Below are 25,023 nucleotides of genomic sequence, written 5' to 3'. Positions count from 1 at the left end.
GATCTTTGGGTGTTGAAAATGCCTCTGAGACAGAGCAGCACACCTCAGGCATCTCTGTGAATGAATTCTGTCATAATTGTGTTGTATTCCCTACTTCTCCTGCCCACTGATGTCATGCATTAAGCCCTGACCCAGGGCAGGGAAGGCTGCCATTGAATTGGCAAGACTTGCAAAGTTTCATGTGCTAATAAGGCTTCATTAAGTTGGATTGGAAAGAGCAGACCTTTCTTGCTGTAATAAGACATCCATTCACTGAAAATTGTGTGCTGCATTGAGCTGTAATTCTGTGTGACTCAGAAGGAAGCACCCAACTGTTGGCCTGCAGTACAGGCCAGATGCTGACATGTTCCAGCTGAATAGGAACTTAAAATCCATGTGAGAGATTTGACTTGCATGGAATGGGCAGATGTACCAACTAGCTGGCTTGGCTTTCTTCAGAGGAGTGTTTTTCATGCTGTGGTCTAATTGCTGCTGGAGGAAGTTTAGCAGGTAAGTGGCAGCATCCTTAATCCTTTCTGCTTGGTAGGAGGGCTGAACATGGTGAACAAAACATTAGGTCTTCATCAGTAAAACATATTGGAAATGTATTGACTTTGCTACAAGTATAGAGTGGGATAACTTCATTTCTCTTTCTCCCTCTCCAAATTAAGCAGGAAACTGATGGGGCAGGCAGAGTTTATTGTAGCATTATCTCCAGACTTACCACAGGGCATTTTAAATATCATCTTGAAATGCTATTTCAAGCTGGGGATGTGTGCAGACAAATAAATCCTCTTTGGTAGAAACTAATTCATACGAAAGATCCAAATGCTAAAGATGGCCTTTTTGTGAGTTAGATATGAGTAGAGCAGTGACATGGAACTAGGGAAAAACTCTCCCTCTAGGATCACTAAACTTTTATCATCAAATTCACATATTCCTTCCATTAATGCTACTTCGTGGTTGTTTTTTTTTTTTTTTTTCTTTCCTAAGTAATTGAAAATATACATTGTGGCTGTTTGAATTGTGTCTGTGCTGGCATGCTGAATCCCTTTAAGAAGTACTTAAGGACCTCAAGGTCATACTGCCTTCTTCAGGTTTCATATCTGATCACACAGGATATGAAATGGTGCAACACCTGCCTCTACTCCTCTTAGATTTATTTGGAGTTATCCAGCAGTTTTGAAACTTGACCTCCCCAGAAAATCTCCCTTCAGTAGAAATATCCATTTAACTGAAGAAGCTGTGGCTAAGAGGGAGATTTTTTCAAAATTAAAAATGTTCCCTTGGTCAACTGCAAAGAAAAGATGATTTCTGCAAAATAAATTACATTTTTTTCCCCAATAGCTTTAGATGTTTGTGTAAGGAACAGCATAGTAGAAGTGTTGAAGTGAATCTCTGTATTTTTTTTTCTTTTAACCAAATATTGACTAGATGTATTTATACAAGTTTTCTCCTTTCTCTTTCTAAGCTATGAGCACTACACAGATTTTTAGCCTTTTTCAGGGGCCTTGGAGTCATGCGTGACATTGTAATTCATCCAGATCCAAAACTGTCAGAAGTCTTGCTGGCTAGCTCAGTGGGACTGTATACTTTAGAGCCTTTTTTCACTAATAACAAGGATTCAGCCTGTGCTGGGGTTCAGCCTGTACTTTCTTGATGTCCCAGCTGTGATTTGTGCTTTCAGTGCAACAGTGTCAGATTGGCTATGGGCTGAATTTGTCAGTCCTCAGGTATGAGCAGTGTCACATCCTGCAATTTTAATTGCTGTGCTATGTACTGTCACATTATACCTGAGGTTTTCAGGCTGTTTTACATTCCTCCTCGTGTGTGTTTGCCTGCCTGCTGGCTGGCTGTCAGATTTGCTGTGCCTCTCCAGGTGTCTGAGGAAGCATTTTATTTATCCTAGCTGTCTAGTACAGTCTGCTGTGTCTTCTGAAAGGTGAGGGGAGTGTAGGAAGGCTGGCTTCCTTGAAACCGCTCTGGAACAAATTCTCCAGATACTGTATCCTCTGTGGTTGTCTTGAAAGGAAGATCTAAAACTCATTGTAAGCTGGACAATCTTTACACCTGAACTATTGGAGGTCGAGTGAGAAGTTCTGGTCTCTAACATAATGCAGCTCCTTTTGGTGTTTCCTATGCACAGAGTTGCCTTTTCTGCTTTGATACCATGAATGCTTTCGTAGTAAGTTTTCTGAATTCCGAAAAACGCGAAAGTTTGTTCTTGTCTGTTTCTGAATTTCCCTTCCCATCCCCTTGGATGTCGTAAATGTTTTGTTCAGTACTTACTGTTCTTTTGTCTTTGTTTTTTTTTTTTCTAGATAGAGGTGCTCCTAATCAGCCAGATCTTTTGGGATTTTTTTTTTTTTTTTTTAGAAGAAACCTTGGTGGGTAAAAGATGTGCCATGGAATGGTAGCACCAAAGAGCAACACTGGATCATCTCTTGCCTTGACTAGCCATGGGCTGTTTCTTCTGCTAGTTATCTTTGGTAACTTTGTTTTGGAAGTACAGGCCACAGGTAAGTGAAATCTTTGCTTGCATGTACTGCAGAGGGGGAGAGATGTCTAAGTTTGAAAATGGCCTTATGTATTTGTGGGGAAGCTGGAGGTGGTTGATGCATTTGCATACATATTTCAGTACTGGCATGAAAAATTCCATCATAGCTTGTTAAGCAAAGGGCAGTATCTGAACTGAACCAGTCTTGTATACCTTTACACTATCATCTTGATTACCCCAGCTTTTTTTTCTGCTTCTATTTTCATCTCTTTACTGCAGCTGGGGATGCCAGGACTGTCTTAAGAGCAAGCACGGACTGTTTTTTGGTTAAGTGATATTCTCATGTAGGCACTATTATTTATATGTCCTGTAGCAACTGCTCATGTGAATTAGTTTTGGAAGCACAGGCTGACTTCTGCTCTTTGCACACCTGATGAGCCTGTACACTGTTTGCTTGTGTGGCACCTTCTGGCACTTGAGCACTCACAAAGTGTATTCCTTTGTTAGATCTCTTCTGCGTCTTGGGTTTTTCCCCATTCCCCATGCTTGCTTTTTGATGTCTGGTGACCAACTGTGGTAAATAATGTAAATAGCAGTGGAATGGAATGACACATTAAAAAGTCAAGTAACAGTCAGAAATGAGTGTAAGAAGAAAACTTATTGGTCACAAGGTAGTACATCATGAAATGTTTGTTTTCTTACACAGTATACCCTGAAACGTGATCTCTTCTTACAGACCTGATGTAATTTTCTTGTCAGTAGAGAGATGATTGATCGTAAGTGGTGTGGGATGAAGTTTGTATGTGTGCCTTAGGTGCAAGTTCTTGCACAGAACGCTGGAGGAACTTATTCTCAAAAAGTCAAATAGATTTGACTTCCACAACTGCAGATAATAGCTTGCTTTTGAAAACAAAGCATCAGTTCTTAACAATAGCTCTAAAAAGTCCTGTTTATTTGAGATATCATGGCACCTGAAAATGTCTGGTGACCAATATTTCTGGGCATCAGAGAAGCTTGGTTTGGCCTCTGTGGTAGAGCAGAATAAAAGCTCATTGCCAGATGCACTCAAAGGAGAGTAGCTTCTGTAGAAAAGTCTGGAGGAGGAATTGATCTTCTAATATTTCTGACTCCTCTAGTTGGAAGGGAGAGGCTGCTGAAATGAGAGATCCCAGACTTCTGTGTCTTTCTACTGGCCTGGCTTTGGCTGTGTAGGTAAAAAGGGATGTGTGGGGGCATTGCAAATGTAACTGACTGGCAAGAACAAGTAGTGTGTGAAAGGGACAAAGTTTTTTTTGTCCTTGTTTTTTCCAGCTGTTGTTGATAATACCCCGGCCTTGCTTCAGATATAGGCCTGCGAGATATTCCCTGCAGCCTGAGGCTGGGACAAAATCCCAGTTACGTACTGCAACACTCTGTAGTTGCTTTGTAATCAGTATGCAAATTCCTTGCGCTGCATAGGGCTGCTGAATGGGGAAGACAACTGCAATCCTGGCAAGCATTTTCAGTATTGTTTTTTATATATCTCATGTCATATGGAAAAAGCACTGGTGAAGCATGTCATAAGACCCTAGAATGGTTCTGCATCATTTCCCTTTCTCTGTTCGTTTTGATTCAGGACCTGAAACCTGTTGTGGTAAACTGATCAAGGCAGATCATCAGCTAAATAGGATTAGAGTGGCAAGACATGAAGCATTTCCTTCAGCAGAACTGAGAAAGTGAGAGCGTGTGAAGGGAAACCCAGGATCATAGCAGAGGGCAAGGCACAAAGGGGGGAAATCCCGGGGGGGGAGGGGGTAGAATGGGCTTCCATCCATAAACTCTGAGGCTGGGAGGGATGGGGGTGCATGGCAGCCTGTTGTGGGCCCAGGGAGCTGCACCTGCAGCAGTGCTCTGACTATGAGTAACATTAATCAGTCAGCCAGCGGAGGAGCAGGGACCCAGATGGAGAGACAAAGAGCACTGAAAAAACGCTTGGAAAATCATCTTTCCCTCATCTTTGTCCCCAGCCACCCCCCTGTCCTCACTTTATTAGTTTACATAGCAAAAACATTCAAAGCAACCAGAACAAAGCGATGTTAACATGAAGCAAGAGATTACATTAAATCTCCTGGTGGTAATGCTTATCTTGAATACAGGGCCAATGTGACACGTTCACAATTGCTACAAAAGATGAACAATGTTCTCATAAAAAGACAGACAAGCATGGAGACAATGGACTGGCTCAGCTCTGAGTGACAAAGTGGAGCTTGTTATTCGTACATTTAAAACCATATAATGCATATTGTACTGCGATGGTTTTACTGTTTGGAAATGTTACTGCTTGTCTTTCAGGAGGTTAGATACATATTCGTGTTCTGAGTAGGAAGGTGTTTGCTTTTACATGTGATGAATACAGAGGGCAGACTGATTTCCAGTCACTGAGCTTCTGGTCTCTCTTCTGCTGATAATTTGATTTTATTTATGCATGGATTTTTAGCAAAAGTCATCAGCAATTTGTCTCAAGCAATCTGTCCAAGTATCCCAGAGTGCTGTGAGATGAATGTGATAAGTTGCTTATCACAGAGCCTACTGCAGAGTTTGGGGGAGCTGATTCCTTCTCACAGCAAGCTAGTCACAACCGTAAAAATAACCGCTGCACGTGTTGTAACACAAAACAAATGCAGCATTCGGTGATGGGCAAACAATGAAACTATGCCAGAAGTGGAGGATTTAGGAAGGCTTCAGTGCTCTTCAGAAATTCTTCTTCAGCTTGATCACTGTTGTGCCTTTTTCCCCTCTTGCAAGTTCTCCAAGATTAACTGAGGGAAATGATGAAAAAATTAGCAGAATGGAAAGGCTCTCTTCCAAGAAGAGCCTTGGAAAGCAAGGCTCTGAAATGCTGCGGCTTAGTTCTTGTTCCATCTCTTCTGTTTTCTTTGAGGGTTCTTCTGGGATTTAGCTAAGTGCTTAGGTGCTTAGTAGGTAGAGACAGGGAAATGTTGGAAGTGTTGGAGAGGAGGAATAACAACTGCTTGGGCTGCTTTGTTAAAATGTAATGCTTCTGTGTGCTTTCTTTGTTGTCCTGGTTCTTTCTTCCTGCTTGCTCTCCCTGGCCTTTGTAGGTTATTCCCGAGCTCTCAAAGGCCTTGTGTGTAATCACATTTGTAGCAGCCCTCCTATTTGACCAGACTGTTTCTGAAAGGATAACAGCGGATCAGAATGAATCACTCATAAAATTTTAACTTGTAGTCTCTAAAATATTCTGAAAGCTTCCTATTGTCTGTGCTCTCAGCACTGTAACTTCTCTTAGATTCTTAGCTGGCTCTGTCAAAATGTAGGTTGGGCTTTTCATTACTGATAAGAGCATCACCTATGTTGAGAAATGCAACTAAAGGTGTTACTATGAGTATTAACACCCTGAATTAAACAAACAGCAATACACATAAATGAGAGAGTTTAAATATTAACCTTTAAAAATTAATAATGCAGACTTGGCAAATGTAAGTCTACTTAATTTTAAACACAGCCTGATTTTTGTTGACTGATCACATGTAAAATGCTATGAAGCTATCCCTTTAATTTTTAGGGTTCCATTAAAATGATAAATTGAGCTTGAATAAACTGAAACGACTTCATTTCTGTGTATTGTCTCTGATGCAAACGCAGGCAATCTGCTGCATGCTGCTCTAAGATCTTTTCAATGCCAAGGTTATTCTGTACAGAAGCTCTTGGATACCACTGGTGTTTGTTTGCGTTGCATAGAACAGCTTGTAAAAGCATACTTCAGCCATTGAGCAGATTCAGACTTGTTCCTATTCCTTGGGAATCTGTATGAAGCAGAGGGTTCCTTTGTTTCTAATTATGTGGTTGAAAGGAAGAAGTTTAATACTGCTGGGGATGAATTCAGTGGGCATGAAAACAAGGACAGTAGTACTGGATAGCTAGATAGAAATGTGGGGTGGTGTTGTGCATAAACATAGGACCTGAGTTCTGATCTGCGTGCTTCCTATAATGCAGGTTTGAATAAATTGTTGTCAGCTCATAGTGAGGAAAGGATGCAGTTTTCAGTGTGAGTCCTTCTTCCATTCCCTTCGTAGAGCTTCATGAAAGCAGAGTGGCACAGAAGAGCATGGTGAGGAGCTGTAGAGCAGTGGTGAGGCTGCCAAGAGGTAGATGCAGATGGGCCCAGAACCAGTCTAGTTAAGGAACACTCTGTTCTTACACTCTTACACTGATCTCTGGGTAGTGCTTTTTAAGCAGCTGACTTGAAGGCAGTAACAGGAATCTCAGGTAGTCACACAGCTTGTTGAATTTTAAACAGCTTGAATGGTTAAGGAATGAATTAAAGCAAGCATAATAATAATCTTAATTTTTTTTTTGTCTTTTAGGTTTGCTCAGCAAATCCAAAGGACCTACATGTAAGTAAACTCTTATTCCCTGCTGTGCTATTAGAAATGAGTGAGATGTTTTACTGATTAACATAAGTGGTTATACAAGCTAAGATTTACGTTTTTACTCATGTGCTGTGATGCATCTCTGTCCTGTTTCTGCTTTTTATCCCTTATATTTGAGAGAGATGGTTGCCTTTGGTTTGAGAGAGATCAACTTCATATGTTCCACTGTGCTTGAAGGCACCTCAATATGTCTTGATAGTATTTCGTTTTAAATGACTCAAAACCATGTGGAGTGAATATTCACTGAAACAAAAAGAGAAAGTTATGCTAGTTGTGAGAGTTTTGAAAGGGAGAGGATTGGAAGGATGGAGAGGGCAAGCTGAGGTGAAAAACCCTTTTGTTTCCTTTAATCAAGAAAAGTGAATATCTCATCGCAGAATGTGATTCTGGATACATTGTATTGAATACTCAGCTTTTCATTTCCTCTTCTCGGAAAAAGTCTGAAGCTTTTCCTGTATGTGTTACAGAGGTATGTAATTTTAGGAGGAAGTGGGAAGCATACTTGGCTGTCTTGATTAGTTCTAAATATATTTTTAAAAAATGTGTAGGTATTTGTTGAAGTCCAAAATGTGATCATCCTAATTTGAGTCTTCCAATTTTCTTCAAGAAAAGGGAAGACAGGAACAAAGTCTGGGAATGGATTCATAATTAAGTATTTGAAGGTGAGGAAGGGTAATCATACAGCCTACCAAATTTTGATCTTCAGATGGAGGGAGGAGGAGAGCAGATGGAATGCTCTGTGAATCCTGAATTTTTAATCGGTCTGAATTTTACTCTTGGCAAGACTGATATAACACAAGCCTAGTGTGAATGTGCCATCAGTTCTTGGCCATGGTTTCTAGCAGGAAAACAAGCTAATTTAGGAAATAGCTCAAGAACTGCCTGGTCCAGCTAATTCAGTTTCTTGGGCTATTGTGAAAAAGGTGGAAACTGATAGGAGCTTCGTTGTAGAAAGAAAGCTGGAAGGGAGCTTCATTCTTCAAAAGAAAATACTTGCAACTTTAGTCCAGATGTTGGAGTCCCCTGATGTCTGGTGCCTGCTACACTAAAGATACGGGTGGTTTGTCTTCTAATGCAGCTGCCTCCTGTCAGTCTTCCTTCTTTCTGTACTTGAGCCTATCTTTTCAGAAGAGTTTGATTTTGTTTCTAGTCTCATGGAAATGGCCTGACAGCAGGACAGAAAAGTTTGCTTGTGATTAATTACTTTGTGCCATTTGACATTTCTTTTGTTATTTCTACGCCTACTTACAGTGCTAGTGAAAGCATTTTTTTTTTTCCAGATATGTGGAATGCTTTTCCCTACTTCTTGGTGTTACTCCCTTTCATCTGTACGATTTGTTCTTGCCATTGCTCTTCCAGGCCCTTATATTTATAACTGTAGCACCACAAGCAGTTACCACCTCCTGTTTTTGTTGCCACCTATTACTGACCCTGCTGCATGATGACAGAACAAAAAGTAAATTTACTCTGAAACTGTAGCAAACTTCAGCCTGTACTGTTACTGCAGTTACTGCTGAAATAGCTGGTGTGCAGTATACAAATCTGTGATGTCCATGGCGTACTTAACATGGGTGATGAGGCAAATACAAGTAGAATCATAGAATCACGAAGGTTGGAAAGACCTCCAAGATTATCCAGTCCAACCATCCACCTATTGCCAGTATTTGCCACTAAATCATGTCCCTTAGTACAGCGTCTAAATGCTTCTTGAATGTCTTCAGGGATGGTGACTCAACCACCTCCCTGGGCAGCCTATGCCAGCACCTGATCAGTCTGAGAAGAAACTTTTTCCTGACATCAAACCTGAATCTTCCCTGAGACAACTTGAGGGCATTCCCCTCTTGTTCTACTGTTGTTACGTGGGAGAAGAAGCCAACACTCATCTTGCCACAACTTCCTTTCAGGTTGTTGGAGAGAGCAATAAAGTGTCACTTAAGCCTGTTCTCTCGACTGAACAATCCCAGTTCACTCAGCTGCTCCTCATAAGACCTGTGCTCCAGACCCCACACCAGCTTCATTGTCTTTCTCTGGACACACTTCAGGGTCTCAATGTCTTTCTTGTAGTGAGACAAGAACAGAACACCGCACTCGAAGTGTGACTTCACCAGTGCTGAGCACAGAGGGATGATCACCTCCCTGCTCCTGCTGGCAGTACTATTTCTTATACAAGCTGGGATGCCATTGGCCTTTTTGGTCACCTGGGCACACTCCTGGCTCATGTTTAGCCAAGTGCTGACCAACACGCTGTGGTCCATTTCTTCCACACAGTCTTCCAGCCACTCTGCCCCAAACCTGTAGTGTTGCCTGAGGTTATGGCCAAAGTGCAGAACTTGACATGTGATCTTGTTGAACTTCACCTCATTGACCTCAGTCAAGTGATGCAGCCTGTCCAGACCCATCTGTAGGACCTTCCTACCTCCAGGCAGGTTGGTGTCATCTGCAGACTTACTAACGGTGCACTTAATCCCCTGGTACTAGGGCAACATGAGTAGCTATAGGCAGTCTTCAGCTTTTGTAGCTGAATCTGCCCAGGCCCTGTGTTAAACCAAGCAATCTGTGCGTTGTTGAGGATTACTAAGAAACTGCTGGTAACAAGCTGCTGAGAGTCGAGAATGAGGATAGGATGCTGAAAGGCACTTACTTGAACAGCAAGCTCAAACGTGTTCGTACTGTCATTAGAGCAATTGGAACCTGGTGACTGGACTGTGACTTTGTCTCAAGAATTTGTACATGCTTATCTGTGTGTGTTGATCTGCATCTAAAAAAGCATTTTCCTTTTAAAGAAGAAAGTCTGTGGAGAGTGTTTCTCTTCCTCTGCAAGTAGGAATTTCCCTGAGGTGAGTCTCTGCTTTTGCAGAGTGTTGTGTTGAACTGGCAAATGGCTTCCAGATGAGAAATCTTCCAAGGGATTTGAAAAACCACCTTAGATATAGGACTGTTTAGATGAGTTGTGTGACGTGCCATGTAGATTGGGCTAGAGGGGTTTGTTCCTTAAACTACTAAAGAATAAAATGAGCATTCTGTCCCAGTCTGGTGTGGATCTTCTTATGAAGGAAGGAGGAGCAGAGCTTTGGGAGTTCCTGTGCTGAAGAGGCTGTGAGGATGCTTGTCTACCTTGGCCTGACAATAACGTTTTTAAATCCTGTGTGCTCAGTGTTCACTGTCTAGCCAGTCAGCGTATTTCAGAGGGGGATATCTTTCTCCTCTTGAAGAGCAGAAAGCCATGCTGCTGCTGCTTTCTGAAATATGTTTTTGTTCTTAGCCAGTGAAAGGAGAATAATGTCTGATTTGAAAAATACTGTCTAGAGAGAAGTATATATCTGATGGAGGATTTCTTGAATTCTCAGCCCAAGGTCAAAGAAGGAACACAATAGGCCTGATATGTACACAGAGTTGTAACTAGAAAGCCAGAAGCTGCTGCTGCTTGTACAGCTTGGAGGAATGCTTTCCATGTCCTGAGAAAAGGACTTGCATGGTATATAGAAAGTTTTATGTCTGATACATCATTAGAAAGAGTAAAACTGTTTTGTGATCTTACCAGTGTTCTGTTTAGACGACTGTGTAGTCTGGGAAATATCAGCTGTTGAGATAGTAAGCTAAGTTTTGCTGCTTTAGGTAGTGCTTTCCTTCAAATTATTCTAGTTATCTCTGGAGAAAGGCTCTGAGCATTGGAATAGGACTACAAACAGATTGAGATTTGTAGGAAGGTGACAGAATAGGCTGAAGGTGAATGAAGGAGAAGATCCTCAGAAGAGGGAGAGAGTCAGGGGAGTTCAGGAAAGCAGTAAGGTGAAGATTTCCTCAAGTGGAGTTGTGAAAAGTTCCTGCTGGTTTGAAAAGCCAATTAGTGGCTTGGTGATTAAGTAGTGTAAGTCCTGGAAGAAGGTAGTGTTTTAATTTTAGCTATGCAAGCTGATTAGAATGGTTGAGAATAGCATGGCCTTGAGAGAGAGGACTCTGGTAGAAATGTATGCATGTGTTTATTTTTTTTTGTTAGGCAAATGTCTTAATGCAAGGATATGCCTTTACAACATCAAGTTGTTTTGAGTCTTTTCTATATGTGACAGCACTGACTAATGAGACTGGCAGAGCTTAAGAACTCAAGCTTACAAAACGTATGTGCCCTCCAGGGGCTGGAGCTTTGGGGAAGCTTTCCTCAAGGCAGGAGCGGAGCAGGATGAAGATGATGCTGGAGTGCTGGCTGGCTGCCCATGGGTGCTCTGACATTACAGCTGGGGGATCTGGTGGAGATAGAAACTGAAGGACGGTAGAGCAGCTATGTGTGAAATAGAAAACAAAGAGGAATTTCAAATGGGAGTTGCTGCCGTGTTTGGAGAAATTAGTCTTTAACTTTCTGAGAAAGTTCTGCTTTTCTTGGTTTGTTGTCAGTTTTATAGATAAAACCAGCTTTGCTCTTCTCCTTTGCATGCTACAGTTGTATGCTGTACCCACTGGAGAGGTATCCTTAGTGTAAACAAATTAAACCTATTAAAACTTCTAGATGCTGGATCTTTGTCAAGACTAAGTATCGCTCCTGCTGGTGGTGATGTTTTCCATGTGGGGCCTGTGTGGCATTCAGTATGGTATGAAGTTAGATCAGAGTAGGTAATGTGACCTCTGGTGCTGCCAGTTCATTCTGGATCACCTGCTGCAGAGGCATTTTGGAAAGTAATTGTTGTGTCATGCCAAAGATGTTCATTTATCCTTGGCTAAGAGGAAAGTGTGCTTTTAATGTTTCCTCTGGCCTGTTCCACTCTTATCATCAGAGTGGCTATACTTGAAACTCAAAGTAACTGGGGATGTGACTGCTGTGTAGCTTGTTTCCAGTAGTTCAAGTTCCCACTCCATTTACTTCTTGAAAAGACTGGTACTGTCAGAGTTGTGCTGCAGTGCAACTTGTGCTTCAGCACATCTTTGTTTCTCTTTAGCACAAGCAAAGGACTATATCCTTAATGTTTTGTGTTTGTTTTAAAGATGGTGACATTTCTACTCTGTTGTTGGCTTTGATTTCCCTAGCAAAAGTAACCTTGGAATACTCCTCTAGAACAACCTGCACGTTTCATTGTAAGTGCTTCTTGGACATAATTGACTTAAGTCATAAGATACAAACTGTAAAGGTTTTATTATCTGCAGCTGATTAGGGGTGTTCTAGGGATTCAATCTCTGCCTACGGTCAAGATGAGCAAAAGCTTAACTATTTTACCACATACCTCTGGCCACCTGCCACTTGTCTGAGTCGGGTTAGGAGTATTTCATGGTTGGCTACATCAAGTACTGCAGGGCAATTTGAAAGGATGAAAATGGATGTCTGTTCTGCATCCTCTGACAGCAGGCAAGCATCTATCACTAAGTCTGTTTCCATTCCCTGAACTCTTAACTTAATTAGCAGCTTTAAATGGAGGAAATGGTCTTCCTGTCATTGGTCTTCTGTCATTGTTTGGTTAGTTAGCACCAAGGGAGAGTACCAGGAGAACTGAGGCTTTTGTGCTTTTCATTTAAAGATGATTTGGGTTTGGTAGCAGGATTTCAAAGCTGCTTTACAGTTCGTAGCTTGCATAGATTAAACCAAATGCATCCTCCCGGAGGGGTCCATCACCTTTCTTCCTGTGGCAGTAGAGAGTAAGTTGTAGGAATTTTTTTATTTTTATTTTTTGCAAATCCTGTAATATTTAGAATGGAAACATTATAAAAGTTTTTATTCTCTAGTCATTCCCTGAGTAGTACCGGAGTTGGTGAAATACACTGAACACATGAAATACATAGAAAACAATGCTGAAAAACTCTCCAGTAACATTTATCCTTTGTAACATATCATGTGGTAGAATCAAACCTGTAGTGCCCAGTCTGGTCTCTGGTCTTCTTACAGCAAGCAGTTCCAGTTGGTTCTTCAGGAAAATTGACATCTCTCTGTCCCTTTGGAGTAGCTTTCCCTGTAGGTGGGATTCTTCTCAGAGGTTGGAGAACAGATCAATTTCTTGATTAGTTTCTTTTAGCCACGCATGCTTTTCTATGGTTGTAGCTGTTGCTGAGCCTAAGGACCAGCTGTAATGATTCTTACTTTCATGCAGTCGTTAAGCAGTAGTAAGGGAGAGGTTGGAAATCTTTAGCTTTGCCTTTTTTTTTTTTTTTTTCCAAGCCTTCCCAAGGCTATGTTTGGGCTCCTACAGGCTTTGAGAGCACAATGCCCTGGCGCACTGCTGCTGTGCCCCAGACCCTCACCCCATGCGCATGAATTCATTGTGTTGATCTTTCCACCCCTGCTTGTCGGCGGGGTTGGACAGCAGCTGCATCTCCTGTCAAGCATGATTCCGGGCAGGGAGCTTTGGGCAGGAGAGCTACAAAAGGCCCAGTTTAAATCATCTGTGTAAGGGCACAGCCGAGGCTCTGTCACCCAGGCCTCACCGCTTGTCTTCTGGTGCTATGGTTGTAATGACATTAGCATTTCAAAAAGGGGATTACCACAGCCCCCAGCTTCTTAGGAGAGGGTATTCTGGCTGATAACTGAAAAGCTGCTTTGTGGCCATCTCCGTTTTTTTCCCCTGTGTCTGGGTTCTGAAGGATTGGTGAAGGTGGCTGTACCGTGTTGAAAGTGGATTGCTGCTGTTGCGAGGAAGCTGGTTATTTATTGGCCTAAATGTGAATTGTTAGATACGAGGCTCTTATTGTTGATAGCCTTCTTTCTTGCTAATTCAGAGCAACTGAGAACTTAGTAGTGGAACAGTTGAAACAAAGAGTCTATTGGGATTGCAGCGATATGCTAGGGAAGCATCCTTAAATTATGCTTGCAGGAATAATTTAAGATAGTTACATTAGCCTGTCTCATATATTTTGACCAGTGGAAATAGGCAGCACCTGCAACCTATTCATTGTCTGCCTTCTAGGCCTCCTGGGGTACTAAAAATGCATTCTGTGCATAGCCTGCAGGTTTCAGGGCAATTCCTTGGGGGAATTGGGGAGGACTGGGGGTGGTGAGACTGAATTTCATATATTTGTTGTTTAAAACAAAAAAATTCCCTTAGAGAAAATTACTTCCTGACCCTTTGATTCAATATTCAACTGATCTTAGCTTTTTGCTAAGTTTACGTTCCCCTTTCTGATGTTGGCTGTTATTTGCAGTTCACATTAAGGCCTTGTGTACACTGGGCTCTATTGGAATATCATTGTGGTCACTATGTCCTCCCTAGTTCCACTAGATATAGAAATGAAGAGACCAGGCAAATTAGCCTCCTGGTTCCTGGGACAAGAGAACAAAGGGAATTTGTCTTCATGGCACGCTAAGAGAGGCAAGAGTACTTTGTACGACCTCTTGTCCATTTATGGACCCTAAAATTAGTAGCTGACTCCCAGCATCCAGGAGTGGAGCCCCTTGGCTTGATGATGTGGCAGTGTGGTTGGAAGGCACTTGGCTGTAAATGCAGATAGTTGCCTGGAGCCTTGTCCTTAGCAGTGTGTTTAACTGCTGAGCAGCCAGACAAAGGTACGTTGTAAGTAGATAGACATGATTATATACATAGTTTGAAGTGTCCAGGAGCATAGTCTTTGCTTGTACCCATAAGGACTTTTCTTACTAAGTGTGTTTGCACTGGGCTTAATTCAATAAGTGATTCTCCAAAGCAATGCTGACTTGAATCAGGGCTGCCCATTGCTCTGAAGGGAGCTGCACTGTTAGGGCCAACCACAGACTGGGCCTTCTGTGATGTATCGTGGCTGCTGCTCCTGGACAAACAGCTCCAAACAGAGTGGAGGAACTGCTCAGCTCTTCTTGAATGAGACAAAAAGCTTGGGCTGTCCTTCAGTGCATCAAGGAGGAGTAAAAGTACGGTTTCCTTTGTAAACAGTACACAGTACTTACTGTGCTGAGGAAGGGAGGCATTTAATTTCTCTGTGTGAAAACAGGAACTATGGAAGGCCTTCCAGGAGCGTGGTGCCTGTGCCTGCTGACATGGTGTATATGCATGCACTTAGTGAGCATATTTTTAACTCTACCAATCTCCAGGTCTTTAAAAATCTACATATTTCTGTAGAGCACAGATCTATCCATAAGCTTAAACAAGGCTGGAGTGATTTGAATCTAGATGCTCAGCTGAATTGCACTGAGTGAAGATGAAAATTTTGAGCGTCCTGTGGCTCATGTGAGCTGGGCAGAAAGCACAGAATGGCAGAGATGCAAATTGCTACTGTCATGTCATGCTGTCCTCTTCTTTTTCTGGTTCTGCAAGTGTGCCAGCAGACTGCTGTGCGAATTCTCTCATTGTGGAGTCACTCAGTGAAATACTTTGCAACCAATTCTGAAGCATATTTTTGAATCTACAGTTACTCTTGGCTGCCCTGTATCTTTATGTGGCTGATTGGGACATATATGAGTTTGTCTGTTCTCTTTTCTAAACACCTTTTTCTGATAGTGATAGTAAAAATGAGCAAATGTTCAGTGTAATGGTGGGAGCAGGTTGGAGAAAAAATAAAACTGCAAATTTAAATGCTGTGAACTAAAAACATAGGAAGAAAGAAGGAAACAACTAACAGTCTGGTTTCTGAGGGTCTGTTCAAATTGCAGGTTTCTAGAGCAGATGAGAAAGCCCTCACCAATTTCAGGACAGTTGTTGTTTTAAGGGTGGAAGAGAAAGATAACCAGCACTTACTCATTCTACTTTTTGCTGCCTTATAATATTCAGTAGGATGAGAGTATTTAAAAATTTGGACTAAGAAAAGTGGGGGGGGGGGACGGACGGACATGAAGCAGAAAGTAGTTCTATTTTCCCTTGCTCCCTGTTTGGATTAATGAACTGAACGACTTGGAAGTAGCTAGTAGTGAACCTGTGGTTTTCTCAAATGTACTTTTGACAAGACTGTGAATTTTAAAGGAAGAGGCAATTCAGTCAAAATAATTAAAGATGTAAGAACTTAACTACTGTATCCCACATTACTAGTGCTCTGTGTCCGTAGATGTTGGGAGAACTTAATTGCAATTGCTATGCTTCCAGTGTACCAGGAGGAGAGAACCCAGGACAAGAAGATGCAATTCTAAATGCAGTGAACCAACTGAGAGACTGACTTTCAAATAAAACCTTATAACAAAGTTGTACTTTCCTGTTCCTGTCAGCATAAAACAGGAATATGGAGAGAAAATGGCTAAACAGACTAATATGATTCATTGTCACCAGCAGTAAGAGTTCATGAACTGGGAGAAAAAGGAATGGAGCAGAATGGCAGAACAAAAATCTTTGCACACTAAAACTTCATCAAATTCCTTCTTGATAGGTTAGTTTAGTTTCTACTACATTTTGTACTTGTTTATCAACTGAAACTCTTTCTAATAAATTGATATGGCAGCTAAATTTAAAAAAAGAAAAAAGAAAAACAGCAATGCATCTCCTTTAAATTAGGGAAGCTAGCTGGTGGGATGGCTACGATGTCATTCATAATCAAATGAATATTAGCAGTGAGACAAGCTCTTTGGAAATGTCATGGTTCTATGTTTTTATGGTTTCAGTATTCCACATCAAAACATCATGTAGTGTACAGGGCATTAAAGTGTCACTGCCCCAATCCCAGCGGTGCCTCCACCATAGTAAGCACATAATGCTTACCATTGCGAGATCGTGGCAAGGTGATATAATCAACCTGCCATGTCTCCCCATATTTGTACTTTTGCCATCGCCCTTCCTCCCAGAGAGATTTCATTCTCTTGGCTTGTTTGATGATGGCACATGTTTCACAGTTATGAATAACCTGTGCAATGGCATCCATAGTTAAGTCCACCCCTCGGTCTCTGGCCCATTTGTATGTTGCATCTCTCCCTTGATGACCTGAGGTCTCATGGGCCCTCCTCAGAACCACCACCATCGCGAAAGGCAAAAGGGAAAACTAAGAGCTGGGAGAGGAGATCTCAGGGCATAGAAGCACTGCTGAAAGTTTTGCCCAGTGTTACCTAACAATCTGAAGGAGGGAGTTGGTATCTTTCTGCTTAAATTTACAGGCAAAACAATACTGAAAAAGACATATATAATTCCTGTAAAGACTGAATAATATGAAGCAGCCAGAGGTGTGAAGATAAAATCAAATGGAATTCAGTTTGGTGAAAGCATGGGACTGGTTTTTCTCTTAAATTATTCTTACCAACTGTACTGACTGGAAAGGAAATCCTTGGAAAAATTGATGGAGGTGTAACAGTTCAGAGTGTTTGAAATGTCAATTTGCCAAACGCATTGGAGTTGTAGAAAAGTTTACATCTGCACTGAAATTGTGGAAGTGCTGTGTCATAATAAATAGCAAGATGAGAAAGAAAAGTTTCTCAGAATGCTGTCTAGACCTGGGACACTTCACATTCCACTTGAAATGGGTGCCCTTGAGGGGTTATACTTCCTTTCTGTCATGCAGCTAGCATGCTTTGAATTCTGAAAGACCTCCTTGCTAAGACTGCCAGTTCAGAAGATGCCAATCAAATAAATGCCTGGTACTAAAGAGAATAGCTTAACCAGCTACTGGATGAACTGGGATGACAGAAGCATCTTTTATTTCAGCTAGAATTGCAGCTATTAGTATTAGTATTCACGGCTCAAGCAGTTCTGATAGTGTGTGCTCTCATCATGGAACTGGGGAGAGTGGAGACATGAAGCTCTCTTACATTGCTAGTCAACTTCTGATAGAGATGATTACCATTGTCTGGGAGTAGATGCCCACTAGGGAAAAATGGAGGGGAGAAGGGAGGAGGAGGGAAAGGAGTGGGAGGGTGAGGGAAGGATGGCTTTATCCTGCCTTTCTGAAACAACTCAAATAATGGGCCGCTGCCACAATGGGTTGTTTAGGGATTGAGTTTGTGCCTTCTTCCAAATGCTGCCTCAGTGTACTTATTAATCAGGTGACCTTTGAAGAAAGTTGGCTTCAGTTCTCATCATGCATTTCCAGCTAAATGGGCATCATTTATTGAAATATAATATGCTGTATAAAGCATATTTATGTTTATAAAGTTTATGCAGTAATGGCAAGACAATTTTCTTGATTTTTTTTTTTCTTGATTTTTTTTCTTTATTTTTTTCTTACTGGTCACCTTTTTGCTGAAACTCGGAAAGGGATTTAAAGGGAATGTGACATATTTTGATCAGTCTGATTGGGTACTAACTGAATGAGGACGTTCCATGGCTGAAACCATTGCAGATGCTTGATGTCCTAGATGCAACTCTTGTAAATTCTTGTGGCCTAGTATTAAATGGGGAGGTTGGTGGCCCTGTATGTGGCAGGGGGGTTGGAGATTCATGATCCTTGAGGTCCCTTCTAACCCTGGTCATTCTGTGATTCTATAAAAACACGCTCTCGGTAGGCTGCTACAGCTCTGGAATTCTCCTTGACTGCAATATAATTGTCTGTGCAGGTATTTGCCACTTAATATTACTTCTAGGCATGAACTTCAGTATGCTAGCTTGTGATTGCTCAAGAGTATTTCCAGGTTATGTTCCCATTGCCACAAACCTTGTTAATGAAATTTGTTTAATCCTTTTTGCTGTGGAGTGCCAGTTCCCTAATATGTACTAATTTTGCAGCTGTGCTCACATGGCCTCCCCTCAGAACAGTGCATTATGGAAAATTGCATTTCTGGGAGCTTTTTGCAGGGTCTGGTCTAGAAATCCATTGCTAGTAACTATACTAGACTGAGATTAGATGTTTCCAAATTGTGGTCTTCAGAATGCATAATAATAGTATGCCTTAGTTCTGCCTGCCGCATGATAATAGCTTCTTACTTTCAAACTTCTTTAATTATGTTAACATAAAGTTTTAAATGTGTTTTTGCTTTTCAATGCAAGCAATTCCTGTAACTGTGGTTTGTGCCCTGAAATACGATGTACAATTATGACCCACTTCCCACCATTCTAATGTGTCTTACAGGAGACTTTCATTGTTGATGAAGAGTTTAATAGGAACAGTGAAGGATAATTCCAAAAACCACAGGTATTGAGAGGAAGTATGACAGTTGGGTAGCTCACTCTTCCCTGTGGTGTTGCTGCAGAAAGGACATCAGGCCTGGCAGAGTTTTTGCAGGGAAGTGTGTGGTCAGTGCTCTTCTGCAGCAGAGGAGTAGATACTGCAACTTGGTTTCTGTTTACACAGTGAGCTAAAGAGTAAAATGTCAACTGTCTGCTTGTCTCTTCCACCCCGAGAATAAGAGTGACAGTGACAGCTTTGATGTGCTGTAACTAGGTTGCAGTGATTTGCATTTATGGCTTTATTTTCTAATGCTAGGGGGGGCAAAGATACAAAAGTAGATCATGGTGTTTAACATGAGACAGATGCTTCCACCTGCCTCATTAACGGTAAGAATTTCTGCCTTTCTGTGTGGAGAGAAAATAAAAAGTCCACTGTTATAATCTAGGTGACCTTTCTTAGTGCTTGGGAGGCCTTTGTATGCTACATCCTCAGGCTTGATATCAAGAAAAAGAGGGTGGGGAAGAACAATGGGTTTGTTTTTTGAGGAACAGATGGATTAGTTTTTCTGCCAATTCTGGTAAGAGCTTAAATGTGGACTGCCTTTCTGAGAAGAGTAAGAAGTGTTTTCATCTAGGAGATGTGTTGGGGAAAAGGGTAGGAAAAGGAAAGAGCTCATTTGATGAAACCACGTTCTGCTTTCTAGATCAGTTATGTGGAAGAACAGGAACTGTTCCCCTCTTTATCTTAACCTCTCATGGCCTGGGTGATGGGACCATAGTAAGATGCTGTAGAGCTCTGTAGAAAAGAGATAAAGTTATGATTTGAAATCTTTGTTTATCTGAGATTAGACAGGGGTTTCTTACCCTCTATGGTAATAGCTGAGACTGAGTTGCTTCTGGAGGATGTCATATGTGTGTTAACTCCCCTGGTTTCCAGACATTAAATCCTGCTTCTACTTGAAAAACCACCTTTACATCTGGTAGAAATTGGCACATTATAATGTGTTCAACTGCAAAATGGTCTTTTACACGATTGCAGCATCATTTTAAGAGCTGAGAGCTATTTTAAGGTTTGTCAATGGGTCCATTTCTTGGCAGCACTAGGTCTTGAACTTGTGTTTTAGGAACAGTACCTTTGAAATCCTTTTGGAAAAAGGCCTCTTGTACTTAGTCTCTAATGTAATATGCTCTTGTGAGGTTTTGAAAGGCTCTTTCATGTTTGCACAGCTGGAATGTGATGTTAGCCTGAGGATGTGTTGTCTAACTCCAGCTGAATACTCTAACCAGTGAACGGTTGCTGGGGAGGAGTGGGCACAGAGGGAACTGAGTTTAGATTGGCTGTTCAGTAGTTCATTGATATCCTGGTGAAAGACACAAATTATTACAAGAGGAAATCCAGTTGAAAAGTCGATGCTGTAACATTCCTCCCTTCTTTCCCAAACTTGAACTGCCTTCTGTTGATTGTAAGCTGTGTCCTTATAGTATTGTCCTGTGCTCTCTGTTTTAATGGCCAGAATATAGCTGGCTGAAGTGGAGGAAGCTGGGAGAAAGGAAAATGGCCAGAGGTCTGAAAGAAAGAGCAATAGAATTTCTATACTCCTCTTGCATTTGCAGCTCTATGCTACCTGCTAGTCTTGACTCTGCAGCACCTCTTGTCTTACTAATGTGTTATCTGTTGCTATTTCCCAACTCTCTCTCCAAAAGACTTCAAATCCCAATATGGAGAAGACAGGAAACAGATGAACAAAACCAGGAAGACTGTGTAATAATGTCTACCTTTTAATAGTGGAACAGTTCTGTTATATTTACTGTTGGTCTGTAGGTCTCCTAGGTATGGGTGTTAAAGACATCATGTGTTCATGGCAAATTTGACCAAAGTGATGAAGTCTGGGTTTGGAGGTCTCTCGTTCCTGTTTACATTGTGACCTCTGGAACACTTATTCTTCCTGTTTAAATGCATATACTGTTCTCTGAAATTCTGAGTTGGTGTGAAAGAGAAGAGTTACAGAACGGTGATTGATGACATCCAATAAATTGACTATTGGGTTTTTTTTTTTTTCCTGTGGAGTTCTGTTTTACTGTCTGGACACTAATCTATCAGCATCAAAATAACTTCCTTTCCTGCAGCTTTTCCCACTAGATCTCAAAAGTTAGACATCCGTATCGCCTATGCAAATGTTCTCAAGGAATCTGCACATTGCAGCTAGGAGTGTTCCCAAGAGTGTGTCTCCAGGGAACCAGCATTTCTGCTATTTTTAGTGTCTTTTATTTGAGTCTTGCATTTCCTTTCTGTGAGAAACTTCACAGAGTGGCAAGAGGTTGAACCATACAGTTAAGTGGATTCAAAGCTGCATGAGAAGCTCTTGTTCCACTACTGAGAAACCTGTAAGCACTCACTGGGTGTTTTCACCAAACCTTCTGGTAGACTGAGACCTCTAGAACAGCTGAAGAGACAGCGTAGTGCAGCTTGTCATAGAGATACTACACCCCTACAAGTGGTATAGGGGCACTGATTGTGTGTGTAGCACTTGTGTATACTATTTCTTGGGATTTTCTCTCAGTGGTCTACTAATAGACTCTTCCTGGTCCTAAAGCTTGGTTTATAGACTCCACCAGACTATAATCTAGAGGGAGAAAATTGAACATCTGCTTCAGGGAGAAAGAAAAAAATACATTAACTTGTAAATCATCTGTTTAAACAGGGAAGGGAGACTGTGGTGCAGAGAATTCATGGAGAATAGTTCTTTAAGGGACAAGGAAGTACAACTGAATGGCAGGGGGGCATGTTGCAGTAGCTAGTGTGGGAAGTGATTTGTTAGTGTGAACATTCTAACGGGGGCTAGGGGGAAACAGAGTGGTTTGTTGTTTTTTTGTTGTTGTTCATTTGTTTTTAAAACTGGGGGAGTGTAAGATGGGAGCTCTGATGCTAGTGAAGAACTGGGATTTGGATACTGCTTCCTACCATGTGAATCATGTGCTGTTGTGGGAGGCAGATCTGGGTCCTGCTGTATTTGTCTGAGGTCTCTCTGGGATGTTTTCGGCATTCTTCCGAGGTCCAGCCCCAGCTCTGCAGAAGTTGGAAATGCTCATGGATTTTTCCCAATCTGTGCTCAGTGCAGAACTTCTGGTGGCACTGAGGCATGCTGAAACAGTTTCCTCTCTCGTATCCTTCTCTGGGGAGCAGTTTAAAAGCTTTTTTTGTATGTAAGGAATTTCTTGAAACTGCTTTGTTCTTGTGTGGTTTGGGGGGAAAAAAATGTAATTAACTGAATTTGTCCTACTGTCTTTATTGTTCCTACTTAATGTTTCCCATTCAGAGTGAGTCAGAAGATGATTGTGAAATCTTTTGTCTGCTAGATCAGTGTCTATAGATATGAGCTTTTCTCTGTTGACCAGAGCAGTGGAAAAGATTTTTATGTTCTATGGAATTATGAGCTTAAAAAAAAAAAAAAAAAAAATCGCCAAAGTTTTTCTTTATACTCTGATAATTGTATTTTAGAATAATCTGTCCTCCCACTTCATTTTAGTTCTCAAAATATTGTAGAAGTGAGTTATTATAATAAATTTTATAACATAAAATTAGGCTTTTGTTCAGAAGTTTTCTGGCTCTCCCAGCAGAGGTAAGGTGGTTCTACACCTACTGGAACCAAATTTAAAATGTTGTCCTGATTGGATTGACAACTTGGAGAAAATGCAGTAAGTAGTAATGTAGTCCATGTATTAGTATCCACTAATATTTTAGCCTAAACATCATTGAAACTGGAAGATACAAAAACTGTCTTTGGAAAAAAAAAGTTGCAACAGCAACAAAAGCGTGCCAAAAACCCACGTAACCACACCATCTCTTTTTATGGAGGTGGGCAGTTGAAACTGGAGAAACTATTGTCTGGTGTGAGGGAGCTTAGCAGGAGGTTTCTGGAGTATGGAAGATGGCTATGAAGAAAAATGACAGTATGGTGAGTGTGAGAAGCTAAAGAGAGACTTGAAATGTCTGCAGCTTGATGCCAGCGCTGGCTGGAAAGTGTGTAGGACAGCAAGGAACAAGGGTGTTCAAAGAAACGAGATTTCATAACAGTGTTTGCAAATCAGCTGAGTTGCCAGGAAGAACCATGTCAATAAGGCAAGTCCTTGACCCCAAGATCTAGTCCCTTGAAGTGGTGATTTAGACTTGGTGTCCAAGTCAAGAGCGATCCAAGTGAAATGCTTACCTCAAGGTGTGAATCTGGCTACTTTATGCAGCAAAAGCTCAATCAAACATTGTTATTATTATCAACACTGTTATCTTGTTAACTATATGTTGTACTGAGAAATGCTCTTGCTCTTCTAGTAACTGCTCTGACATGATGGATGGTGCTGTATAGATAATACATAGATGAAAGAAGCCACTAGAAAGAGCTGAGCAAACAAGTGTCTCAAAATAATAAGCTAAACTTAATGAAATGTCACAAACAACATCAAAATGCACATAAAACCAAAACTCCAATCCCCTCCAAGAAGCAGCAAAACAAACCAACCAACCAACAAAACCCTCCAGCTAATAGAAAAGGGAATGTTGTTGAGTTAAAACCAGACGGTAACGCTGCAAGACAGTAATGCAGCATATGTGTCCCTAGCCATGTGTTGGTTTCCTTTACTGCAGTAAAGCCTGAAGTAAATTCCTGGCCAGAGAGACCTGTGTGAAAGAACTACTGAACTGTGAAATTCCGCTTCTGGCTTGACTTTCTTCATAAGAAAAAAGACCCAACTATTACAACAGCCAAATTAATCTGTAAATCTTTGTCACCAGTGTAATTAATTTCATTGACCAGAATCCTTAAGTCATTACACAGGGCTCTGTAGACTACTGGAACTTCTATATTCTCAAAGGCAAACAGGAAAGCTCTGTGAAAAGAAAAGCCAAGACAAGGAGGCAAAAACAAGTTACGTAGCAGTGTAATTTGTGTCTAGGCCTGTGCCCCTATGCCTTGGCTTTAGTTCCATCCGCTAAACTGCAGTCTATGATTGAGGAATATAGATAAGGGGCAAAGAATATCTATAGCCTTGTATTTCTCATTCAGAAGCAGCAAGATGTCAAGCAGAGCTGTCCAGGGGCAGGTCTGAGGTATAGCAGAGTTTGGGGTGGGGGAAGGGGTTGGTGGGCTCTATGCCCTTTTAATGAGTATTTTATTTTAAAAATAGTTATACTATGGGATTTTGTTTATGTATTTTATCATCTCTTTTAGTCAAATGAAAGGAATGGTTTTTCATCTCTTCTTGAATTTTTGTCATATGTGGAGCTACAAATAGATTCTCCCTGAGCAGGACCTACTGTAGCCTTATTATCTGCTTTTTCAGCTGGGTATTTTGACTGGCCTGTACTTCAGTTCCAGTGGCTACAGTGGAAGTGTCAAAGGACAGTAGTATCTCAGAGGGTGAGAATTCTTCTTACACACTTTTTCCGAACACTTGTTGCCAGCTATGAAAGGACCTTGGTTTTCGAACCTTTTTTCCAAGCCTGGTTTGTTTCAGTTTAGTTTTGTTTATCATGTAAGGGTTTTGAATGAGGAGCCAGAAAAACAGAAAGGAAGACTTTGTGTTTGCTACGAGGTATATTTTTGACAGTTTCCTGATACATGTTGTTAGGCAATTTGCAAATTCATATCCTTGGATTTGCTTGGAGCTGTTGGTAGGTACTGGGTAAATGGAACTATAAACCAAACACTTTGAAGCTATTATGTCTGTATAATGAAATAATCTTCTCAAGGGGGAGAACTGGAAACATGAGTTCTTCTATATGCTCTGTTTGTAAGTGTTATACTAAGTTGCTGTTTACTTAATGATATGCCGTTTGACCCCAAGCGGAATCTGAGTGTGTGGAATGTGTGGGACTTAGCATGCTCTGCGAGAATTGATGGCCACCATCATTCTGTGACTTGTAAATCAAAGCATCAGCAGCATCCCATCAGACCTTGATGCCTTTAGCTGTTCAAACTTAGGTCATGTAACTTACCAATAGCTTCACTGAGTTATCTTCCCTCTTTCCAAATATTCTCCAGTTACTTGCATTGCTACTATATAGAGTAGCCCAGGTACTAGGTAGCTGCTGAGTTTCAGAGCAGGTTATATGGGGCCTGACACCGCCTTTCCTGCTGCCACCATGTGAGTACTTAGGTTGTCCAACATTGTTAAAATGTTGGGCAATTTAGAAAGGTGTGTC

At 41.3% G+C, this 25,023-nt stretch overlaps 1 protein-coding gene across 2 annotated transcripts in view; it reads left to right on the top strand.

Moving 5' to 3' along the window:
- Nucleotides 1-2,377: 2,377 nt before the first annotated feature.
- Nucleotides 2,378-25,023, top strand: part of SUSD6 (sushi domain containing 6) — a gene marked incomplete at both ends in the record, with an annotated part of 41,303 nt that continues 18,657 nt past the window's right edge. Inside the window, 2 exons of one of the 2 annotated variants that reach the window (XM_079537194.1) lie at nucleotides 2,378-2,498; nucleotides 6,844-6,873. In XM_079537194.1, the coding sequence (XP_079393320.1) occupies nucleotides 2,378-2,498; nucleotides 6,844-6,873 (151 nt within the window). The remainder of the gene's footprint in view (nucleotides 2,499-6,843; nucleotides 6,874-25,023) is intronic. The other variant, XM_079537195.1, reaches the window with a different exon arrangement.

Source organism: Tetrao urogallus (genome assembly GCF_951394365.1).
Source record: "Tetrao urogallus genome assembly, chromosome: 6".
Lineage (NCBI taxonomy): Eukaryota > Metazoa > Chordata > Aves > Galliformes > Phasianidae > Tetrao > Tetrao urogallus.
The sequence above is the reverse complement of the archived record's forward strand: the minus strand, read 5'-3'. Positions and strand labels throughout refer to the sequence as shown.